The sequence below is a fragment of the Impatiens glandulifera genome, chromosome 1 (genome assembly GCF_907164915.1).
Source record: "Impatiens glandulifera chromosome 1, dImpGla2.1, whole genome shotgun sequence".
Classification (NCBI taxonomy): domain Eukaryota; kingdom Viridiplantae; phylum Streptophyta; class Magnoliopsida; order Ericales; family Balsaminaceae; genus Impatiens; species Impatiens glandulifera.
The window spans coordinates 27,213,796-27,224,229 of NC_061862.1; the positions used below are offsets into that span (position 1 = coordinate 27,213,796).

At 35.1% G+C, this 10,434-nt stretch overlaps 2 protein-coding genes across 5 annotated transcripts; both read left to right on the top strand.

Annotated features, from left to right (window-relative positions):
• The first annotated feature begins 251 nt into the window (after positions 1-251).
• On the top strand, positions 252-1,149 carry LOC124922107 (cilia- and flagella-associated protein 251-like). The gene is made up of 4 exons (XM_047462835.1): positions 252-344; positions 456-492; positions 578-645; positions 709-1,149. Exons 1-4 carry the CDS (start codon positions 252-254, stop codon positions 1,147-1,149), a joined length of 639 nt encoding a protein of 212 aa, XP_047318791.1.
• Positions 1,150-5,354: 4,205 nt separating this feature from the next.
• LOC124921670 (protein AIR1-like) lies at positions 5,355-10,434 on the top strand. Of its 4 annotated transcripts, none has more exons than XM_047462354.1 (9): positions 5,355-5,910; positions 6,380-6,493; positions 6,589-6,747; positions 6,943-7,104; positions 7,252-7,368; positions 7,606-7,704; positions 8,076-8,177; positions 8,723-9,208; positions 10,139-10,434. In XM_047462354.1, exons 1-8 carry the CDS (start codon positions 5,578-5,580, stop codon positions 9,137-9,139), a joined length of 1,503 nt encoding a protein of 500 aa, XP_047318310.1. In that variant the 5' UTR covers positions 5,355-5,577; the 3' UTR covers positions 9,140-9,208; positions 10,139-10,434. The 4 variants fall into 4 exon arrangements, with proteins under 4 accessions (XP_047318310.1, XP_047318311.1, XP_047318313.1 ...); XM_047462355.1 differs by having other exon boundaries at positions 10,144-10,434; XM_047462356.1 differs by having other exon boundaries at positions 5,356-5,910; positions 8,726-9,208.

Genomic DNA, 10,434 nt, shown 5'->3' on the forward strand with positions numbered 1-10,434 from the left:
GAAATCAAGCTCATCAAGAAGAATCAACATCTTATAATCACATTATTAGGGGAAATAAAGGAACAAAAGAATGTTGAATTAGTGGAGGAGTTTAAGGAGGCTGATACTACACATGATACTAAGAAGAAGGAGAAGAAGATGCAAGAGAGGAAGGAGGATGAGAAGAGGAAGGAGGATGAGAAGAGGAATGGGGTGAATAAGAGGAATGAGGATGATGAGATGAAGAAGAAGGAGGAGAGGAGGAGAGGCTGATGGAGTTGGCCAAGAGGAGGAAGGCAACTGAGTTGGCCAAGAAGAAGGAGTTGGCCAAGAATAGGAAGGCAAAGGCGAAGATGGCCAAGAAGGTAGATTTGCGCACCACGCACCACCCCACGAACCACGCATCACCCCTACGCACCACGCCCCACGTAAGCCCCACACTAAATGTATATTAATCTAATTTTTTGATTGTGAAGGACGAAAATGAGGAGGAGGAAGGAGATGGCCAAGAAGGTTGATTTGTTTCCCATGCCCTAAGCACCACGTCCCATACAAATTCCATTTTGCCTCCCACGCAAATTGTATTTTTATGGCCAAGAGGAGGAGAATAATGATGAGGAGGAGAAGACTATTGAGAATGTGGAGGAGAATATTGTTGAGAAGAATGTTGAGAATGAGGAGAAGGAGGAGTAGAAGAATGATGAGGTGACGAATGTTGAGAATGAGGAGAAGAAGAAGGAGGAGAAGAATGATGAGGAGAAGACGATTGAGAATGATGAGAAAAAGGAGGAGAAGAATGATGAGGAGAACACCGTTGAGAATGAGGAGAAGAAGGAGGAGGAGAAGACTATTGAGAATGAGGAGAATAATGAGGAGAAGAAGGAGGATAATGAGGAGAAGAAGGAGGAAAATGAGGAGAATGTGAAAGAATTGACTCCATCAAAATTTGCTGGAAAACAGTTTCAGAGAAGGGGACTACACCGACCCTATTGGGAAATGTTTAAACTCAATGATCCGGTAACAGTTAATCCTCTTTTACATTATGACAAGGAAAAAATGAAGGAATTGAAGAAATGGTTGAAGAGTAAGGATGAAGACTTCAAAGATGTGATTATTTACGAACAAATCATTGTTTATTTACCAGACTATTCACGCCTCAAAAATGGTTAAACGATGTTGTAAGTATTTTTGTTCTTTATTATACTTTGGACTTTGCGTGGGTCTTTGGACTTGCGCCCCACGCAAAGTGGATTTTGCGTGGGTCTTTGGACTTGCGCCCCACGCAAGGTGCATTTTGCTTGGGTCTTTGGACTTGCGTCCCACACATGGTGCATTTTGCGTGGGTCTTTGGACTTGCGCCCCACTCTTGCTTAATCAATAATTTTTTCGCAGGAGATATATGTCATATGTTCCCTAATGAGACGAAGGGTTGTCGATTTCCCTAAGACATATCCAAATAAATTCATAATAGCTAATTGTCATCTCTCTCAGAAGTTCGAGAATCACTATGATATCTTTGCCGCGAATCCTACAAGCTTCAACTTCGACATAACATTCATGGAATATTTAATTGGTGATGCTGAGAGATATTTGACTTCTTGGAATACTGTTGATATCATGTATGTCCTTATGAACCTGAAACTGAAGCACTAGGTCATGTGTCAAGTTCATCTAAAAGATTGGTGCACATACGTATATGACTGCGAACAGAAAATTTTCCCAAAGGTTGTATATGACGACTTCATGAAACCAATGTGTTAAATGATTTTATATATGCTTGAACAGGGATTCACCTATATCGAAAAGGCCAGGTTGTCGCGGTTCAACTTGGAGAATATGTCATATTCTATAATACCACACCCAATAGTCCCAAAGACAACCAAATTGGGGACTGTGTTGTTTTTACAGTTATGTATATATGGAATACTTTACTGCCTCATTGGATGTATCAAATGTGATCACCCAAAACATGACTTTTTGGAAAAAGAAATGGTCAATAAGGTTATTCCACCAAATTACAAACTCGTAATCTACATTGAATAGATATACATTTTTATTATGAATAGATATACATTTTGTTATGAAATATTTGTGTATAAAATAGTGAGATTTTTGGCTTAGAATAGATTGTTATCAAATAACCAAGTACAATGGCATCCACCAAATTGTTCAAAAATAAAATCAAGAAGCATTCCAATCAATAGGTGAAATTAGGCCAAACCACAGAGTATGATCCCCTTAACCCCACGCCTTACCTCACACCCTAGCCCCACGCCCCACGCCCCACGCCCCAGCCCAATATCATTAATGCAAGTTTCTCAATAAACAATACAATCCAAACAAATAATACAATTGAGATTCAATCCAAACAAACAATACAATTAAGATTTAATACAAACAAGACAACTTAATCAAAAGAAATTTTGTCTAGAGAATGCGCCAAAGATTGTGCACTAGATTGTGAAGGTTGTGCACTAAACTGTGATGGTTTAGAGAATGTGACACATGTTGTCTTGTAGTAGATGGTGCAGGCATCACTGTTGAGCATGTTGCCATGTTATGGCCTCGACCGCCACATGAGCTGCACCGTCTCTGTTCCTTACGAGGCTCACCTTGTGATGGCCTACGTTTTATTATTGTCCGACCTTTCTTAACCTTGGTAGAGATTTTAGGCAAACTTGTTCCTTGATATTTTTTGAAATATCCCAAAAATCTTCATTGCAAACTAGATAACATGTCTCCGCATATTCCATGCACCACGCTTTAGTTAAGTAAACCTTAAAAATGATATTTAAGTCATATAAATTCAATCTTATAATTAAACATGCAATCATTCTCTAACCTTGAGCAACACTCATATGGAATAGATTTTTAGTAACGGGCAATAGCCAAGGAATGTGTACAAGGAAGACCAGATATATCAAATACCCTACAAATATAAGTTCGAGTTTATAAGTCAACTTGAAAATCATGTTCACCATCATTCACATGAAACTCGAATCGTTTAAACGAATTAATGTTGTAGAATCTGGCTTTCTCGGCTTGTTCACGTAAGAACTTTTCATAATATGAAGATAAACGTGATGTGTGGTTGGAAGATTTTTCTCTTCTATTATGAAACCAATCTTGTAGTTGAATCGTAAATACTCAGCTAATGTTGTTATGAGATATTTTATAGCATTCATGCTCTGACTATTAAAGCTCTCAGCGTAATTATTTGTCATTTGATTGTATCGCAAACTAGTGAAAAGGCACGACTACATCTCTCTAGTCTTATTTGTTCCAGATAGACAGCAATCCGAGCACTAGTAAAAAAAGACCATATAGCAATTGGTAAACCAATCGCTATATGCTTATAGCGATTGATCATATATCAATCGCTCTCAATCGACAGAAGTCTTCTTGCCATTGCCTGAAATGGCAACGACGATTGGTAGATATCCAATCGCTATAGGCCTATAGCGATTGGTGTAATAACCAATCGCTGCTCACTATGGCGATTGATTTAGTACCAATCGATGTTTATTAAGGCTATGACAATTGGTAATGTAACCAATCGCTACTGACCTTTTAAAAAAAAAGAAAATGGAAAAAAAGTCTCCTTTCATCACCCGCTTACTTCAACACAATCTTTATAAAGTATTTGCATTCAATATAGAATATTGCAGTGAAAAGAACAACCAACAAAATCTAACCAAATTCTACGTAAACAAAGAAGACTTCTAATAAGAGAAGGAAAAAGAAAAGTTTCATAGACCTGACAAATGTGTCATTGTATCAACATAAGTACGTTGATAGATACTTTTCCTAAGATGCTTCAATATATGTTCTTCTTCTATTGCTGTACTAACAATAGAAGATCAACCAATTACAACTACAAACACTTACACAACTATAAACCACTCAAATATTATATCAGCATGATAAAAACAGACAACTTATGTGCAACTATCATTACTCATACACACCAAACATCTACACCAGCTTCTTTCCAACAGATACTGTACAGTAGGGCCTCCTCCAATAATTTAATGATTTCTTTCTTCAATTTGTACTTGACCTGAAGGCCAACCAAATTACTATGATAGCTAGACAAGTCTCTTCATGATAGAAGAAAAATTGCATGATGTATCCAACTGCAACATTAGTTAATAAATAGATAGAGAAGATGATTCATATTTAGGTCTTTCCTAGCTAATATACAAAGGTTTAAGTCAGCTATACATTACAACAATCACTAGCATAATAATATAAACATATAGCGTGGTTCAATTTTATACGAACTGATTAGAAAAAATAGATTGAAATTGGGCAGCTTAAATCATCCTCCATAATACTAACATCAAGAACATCAAGAATTGCACAACATACCTGGTGAAGCATTGCAAGGGCATGAAACTGTACAAGTGCAGCTCTAGATTGAATTACTTCATGGACCTCATTGCTCCACCTTTTAACAATCTTAGGGTTTGTCTGTCATCTCTCTGTTTTGTAATTACTATAATTATTCTCATCTTCATTCATGTATATATTAATTAGGTTTATATAACGAGTAGAATAATAAGCTTCTTCTTCAATCCTAATCATATCCTCATTTCAAGTCAGGAGGAGCTAGCATAGCACCCTTCCTCTCCTAGTGACAACAATTACAAACAATAATAACTGTTAAACCTTAAATGTTTTTCTTTTCATAAATGGCATCCTCACATACAAACTGTTTTATGCATTTCTTTTTTTATAAGAATACTAGAATCATTAATTACAACTAGCATGTATCCCGTGCATTTGCACGAGTAATAATATAAAAATCCGTGAAAAAAATATTACGGTAAATTTTTTATGGGCGGGTAAACCCACAATCCGACCCAAGTATCAATTTACTCTCACATATATCCAAATTAACCACAGCACTCGACCCGACAATTCAGACACTTTAAAAATTAAGCATCATTATATATATAGATAGTGATAACAATAATAATGAAATGAGCTTATTATTATTATTATTTGTCAAAATTTTAATAATAATAATAAACCAATTTCATTATTACCATCTAAACAATTTAAAGCATTATAGTATATAATTGTAAAAAAAAATATATAATTTGTCAAAATTTTACCATCTAAACAATTTAAAGCATTATAGTATATATATATTATTTTAAAATTCAAATGCTGACAAATATATTTTTTGGTTCACTTTCTAATTTGATAATATGATTAAAAAAAGGGTTTAGAATTATAATGATATGTAACAAAATAGTATCTGCAAAAAAATTAAAAAATATAAAGATTTTGTTTTGTTAAAATAATTATAATCTAAATTACAAAGAATATTCAGATAATCAGATCTAGATTCTAGACCAATATCCGAAAAGTTTCGAAAGGGCCCGGTAAGATTTGCGGAATAGTAACCCTAATTCAGTCGGTTACTCCTCGGCGAATTGCCAAGGGCAAGGGGGGTGGATCGTAGCTTGAGAAATCCATCCTTCAGCATTCAGAAAGTAGGGTTCTTTGCCTTTGCTCTTTCATTTGATATTACTTCGCAACTGCAGATCTTGCTCCGTCTTTTCCGATTCTTCATTTTTATGTATTGTAATGGAAAGGAGAGAATATAATAGAAAAGCGGCCGAGTCCCATCACAAGGATGACGAAGAAGATTGTGGAGACGCACCAAAGTTATCAAACTTCGTTTTTGAACCGGACAGTGGCGATGATCAAGAGATCAACGAAGATTCGAGTCTTAAGAATGTAGAAAAAACGATGTCACGTCCGTTAGCCACTAGTAGCGGTGCTGCTTCTGCCGCATTGAACGGAGGAGACGGGTTGTTGCCAAAAACCCAAGATTCAGATGACATGAATGACAAGAAGAAGCTTAAGGCTGTTAACAAGATTAAGAAGAAAAAGAAGACCGAAACACCGGAGGAAATTGTAAGCATTGTATTTGAGTTGTTAATCTGCTAATTTGTGTGAACTTCTGATTGTCCTAGTTAGTATAATTGTCCCCTTGGTTGGAGTAGATTCTGGATCTATGAGTAGCTGTCTAGCTGATATTGCTCTAGATTGAATGTTATGCCTCTTGTTTCCTATTAGTATAGGCGTCTATACTTTTATCTGTTAAACAAACATGTTGAAGTTTGTTATTTTGAGAATTTACATGGGTATGTTGCTCCCAATGTAACTCATTAGCTAGCTCAAGTAGTAAGAGTTGGTACCTTGGAGACCAAAGGTCACGCTTCCATTCTCACTTTAAGTTGAAGTGGGGGTCTTTGGGTTTTGTTAGCTTCCTAAATAAATAAATAAAATAATGGGTATGTTACTCCAAAAGTCAAAACTAGTAGATTCATTTCTTATTATCTCATTTCCTTTAGTTTTACTTTATTCATTTGTTAATTGCAAGGTGCACGTCACAAGGAAAGAAGGAAATGACACAGTAAATGATGTTGAGATTACTAAATTGGTGGAGACAAGCCATGTTGAGACGTCTGATAATGTCATTCTAAAGAAGCTTCTTGTGAGTTGAAATTATATGTTTGCTGTCATTTTTAGATGCAGTCAATAACTATTCAATGAAGGCTTGGTGTCTGTCTTATTTTAATGTTCTACCAGCGCGGACCAAGATATTTTGATCTTCAAGGTGGTGGATGGGTTATGTGCTACAATTGTGGAGAAGAGGGGCATAAAACTGCTAACTGTACCTCAGAAAGGCGGGCAAAGCCATGCTTTGTTTGTGGAAGTTTGAAGCATAAGGCAAATCAATGCTTAAAGGTCTGTTAAAGAAAACTTAATTCATCTTATGTATGTTATATCAATGTCTGGTTTGACAACTTCTCTCCATCTACAACTAAACCTTTGGGTTTTGGCTGGTGACCAATGAATGTTATTTAATGCAATTAGGCGATGCATCTCCTCCATTCTGGCACTTGATTTATTATGTAGGTTAAAATATACTTTTCTTTCCAGGGTCGGGACTGCTTTATCTGCAAGAAAGGGGGTCACCTTTCAAAAGAATGTCCAGAAAAATACAAGGGGAAGTTTCACGAGTCTTCGATGTGCTTAAAATGTGGAGGTTCTGGTCATGATATGTTCTCATGCAAAAATAGCTATTTTGCTGATGATTTGAAGGTTCTTGCATCTTACCCCATTTTCATTTTGAAATTACAAGCATATTTATAAGGGTTCTATTATTTATCTTGTGGTTTGGGAGTGAGAATACATTCTTCTTACCAACATACTATTTGTTTTGATTCACTCTCTTTCAATCTTCATCAGGAAATACCTTGTTATTTTTGCAAGAGTTCAGGTCATATTTGCTGTGCTAATATCGTCGATCCTGGTCCAAATGTGGTATCTTGTTATAGGTGTGGGGAGATAGGCCACGATGGCTTGGTAAGTTAGTTTCCAACTCAAAGGTTCTCTTGACGTGTGATTGTTAGATTAAGATGAATAAACAATTATATAATGATCTTTTCTGATATGTAACCAAGGCTTTTGCTTATGTAGACACATTTGAGATTGTATAAATATGCAATTTAAATAGACCTATCTGAAACTGGTATTTCTGCATATTATTTTTTATTTGTTGGGATGGGAAGTTTGCGAGGTAAATGAAAGTTCATCATGTAGGACTGTGGAAGATCTCTTGGTGAATCTAATGCTGTTGTGTCTTGCTACAAGTGTGGCAAAGGACATTTTGCTCGTGATTGTCGAAGTTCTTCAACAAAGGTAATTTCTGGCCCTACATAAGATGATGGTTACCCTGTTTCACGTGGAGCTTGTTTGATGTAGCTTTTTTCTCTCTAAATAATCAGTTTTTTCAGAAAAAAATGTTTGAGAAAGTGGATTTTTTGAGGATTTAAATGCAATAAACAAATTAAATTAAGATTAATTTTGTCTTTCAGTTGTTGATTTGAATGATTTGATTGATGGAGGGATAATAGATATTCGGATTAAATCCATATAACCCTTCATCAAGCAAGGCCATGGTCTATGTTTTCCAATTTCACTTTAAGTATTATAATAGTATATATTTCAAATCATATCTGTGAATGGATCACACGTTTTGAGATGATTTGTTGGGAATGTTCATTATGTAGGAACGTGGAAAATCGCGTGGTGAATCTACCATTGCTGGGTCTTGTTACAAGTGTGGCGAAGAAGGACATTTTGCACGTGAATGTCGAAGTTCTTCAACAAAGGTAATTTCTGGCGCTAAATAGGATGATGATTGCTCTATGTTAAACCTAGTTTATGTTTTCCAATTTCATTTTAGATTTGTAATTGTATATATTTAAAATTATATGTTTAAAAAATCACAAGTATCGTGATTCCAACCATTGAAGAATATAATTGGGGTGGAGGAAAATTTGTATGTGTGAATTCAATTGGAATGTGAATTTCAGTTTCAGCACTCTTTCAATAAACATAGGAATTGACAAAAAATTCAATTCCACCCCTAAACAAATATAGCCTTATACTATTGTCAGATTCTGGAGTTTTTTCATTGTTTACATTTTTGGGATGACTATAGGCAATTCATTCTACAATTAAAAAAATTACTGTCATGTTGACAACCCATTTTGACCTGCAAGATCTGCCTTATTGTTAATTTTAGTTCCAAACAATATCTATTTGAACCCTTCTCCCTCACTACCCCCCCTATTTGAACATGAAAAGGTCTTAGAGGCGTAAAAGTAATTTTACTTGTTTCCTCAAGTATTTTATCTTGTTTTGATTTCTGCAGAAGACACGGAAGAGAAACCATGAATCAGCAACTCCTACTAAAAAAATCCGTAAAGTAAATAAAGACCCGAAAGGAAATAAATCTATGCCTCCTAATTTTGGTAAGCCTCGAAGGAAGAAGTCCCAACTGGATGAAGGGTTTTCTATTCCACCAGTCTCGAAAAAGAAAGGTGGTTGGATTCCTGAAGATTATGAAGACTTTCCTAGGAGAAATAAACAGAGATCACCTGCGACACCAACTATGTTTAGAAATAACTATTATGGTTCTGTTCCACATTCTTACTCCCCTGTTTATACACCTCGTTTTGGAAGTACAGCTTCAAACAGATCAGCTAGATTTGATCAACAGCAATATTCAGCTTCAAGATTTGGTAATTCCAGTAGTAACAACTGGGAAAGAAGAGATTATGGTTGGTAACAGAAAGCTTTCGTCGTGGGGTTGGAAGAAAAAAGTGAAGAGGGAACTTCATGTTCAAGATTATTCACTGTGAGTGACTTGCTCAATTTCTGCTTGTGTATAACTGTTTACAAAGTTAGGCCTTGTTTGATAAAGGATTTATTCAAATAACTCCTTATCGCATCATCAACTAAAATACCAAAATACCTATATTTTGTTTTTATATCAACTTTAATATAAATATGATTTTAGTCATTTAAGCAAAGTAACCCCATATAATCAATTTTTTCATCAAACAATATTTTTTCTCAAACAACTTAGATTATTTCCAAATAGCCCTACATCAAACCAGCTCTCAGTATTTGTTTCTGTATAACAATAGAGCCAATTGAAGTTAATGAACCAGCTCTCAAACTTTTGTAGTCTCATGCTAATCATGCACATATAATATTAGGGTTTAGTATATAAGAAAATAGAGTCATATAGCCCACTGAAGTTTCATGAAAGGCTAAAACAGACTATTGAACTTACAGTAAAGTCTCAAGTATATCCTATATGGTAAAATTATTGTAACGTTTCTACATACCCCTTCTGTTAGTACTCACTTTGTCACTTTGACTCTCCCAAACCCTCTAATAGAATATTGAATTTTGTTCTACCTTGCAATTATTTACTCGAAAGAGCTATTGAAGCCTTTTAACGGGTTATCTAAGTCAGTTACAAATTTCAGTGATCTATTTGAGTTTTTAAAACAAGATCAGTAGCCTCAGATAGTTTTGTTATTCGGCTGATTATACTAGAGTCACCAATGTTTTATGTTTACATGGATAAGCTTTCCTATTTCGCTCGTGCAATGAGATTCCTAAACCAAACAAAGTTTTCCAATGATGAATCATATTTGGTCAAGTGAGAATGCCTTGTACTTGGATTGTTATACATTTTTGGCTAATCATTTTCAAGCATTTATATCGATACAAATATATCTATCATTGAAATTGATGTCACACATGTTTACCGCAGAGCAGCAGTGCAAATTGGGTGCAACAAGAAATTATGCGATGAACCAACATATGTGCTGAACCTTTTACTAAACTCTTAGAGACCATGCTTAAAAAAAACAACATTTGGTTTTTTATATTTGTTTTAACTTTATTCATTATGTTCAAACAGCTTGAAGAGACTTAGCTTTGTCTTGAAGTGACACATTTTTTTAAAAATAAATCTTGCTAAATTGTTTTATATGACCTCTATTGTTGTAATGAACCTAGTTTTCAAGTACATCTAATTTCTTCAATGGAATATTTTTTTTCCTTAAA

What these genes read in the sequence shown, in the direction of transcription:
- LOC124922107 (XM_047462835.1), top strand. Translation starts at nt 252, where the DNA reads ATGGAGTTGGCCAAGAGGAGGAAGGCAACTGAGTTGGCCAAGAAGAAG. An exon ending in AGGCGAAGATGGCCAAGAAG is followed by an intron (nt 345 to 455) that starts GTAGATTTGCGC and finishes TTGATTGTGAAG; the next exon opens with GACGAAAATGAGGAGGAGGA. An exon ending in AGAATATTGTTGAGAAGAAT is followed by an intron (nt 646 to 708) that starts GTTGAGAATGAG and finishes GAGAATGAGGAG; the next exon opens with AAGAAGAAGGAGGAGAAGAA.
- LOC124921670 (XM_047462354.1), top strand. Translation starts at nt 5,578, where the DNA reads ATGGAAAGGAGAGAATATAATAGAAAAGCGGCCGAGTCCCATCACAAG. An exon ending in AGGCAAATCAATGCTTAAAG is followed by an intron (nt 6,748 to 6,942) that starts GTCTGTTAAAGA and finishes TTTTCTTTCCAG; the next exon opens with GGTCGGGACTGCTTTATCTG. An exon ending in GTCGAAGTTCTTCAACAAAG is followed by an intron (nt 8,178 to 8,722) that starts GTAATTTCTGGC and finishes TGATTTCTGCAG; the next exon opens with AAGACACGGAAGAGAAACCA.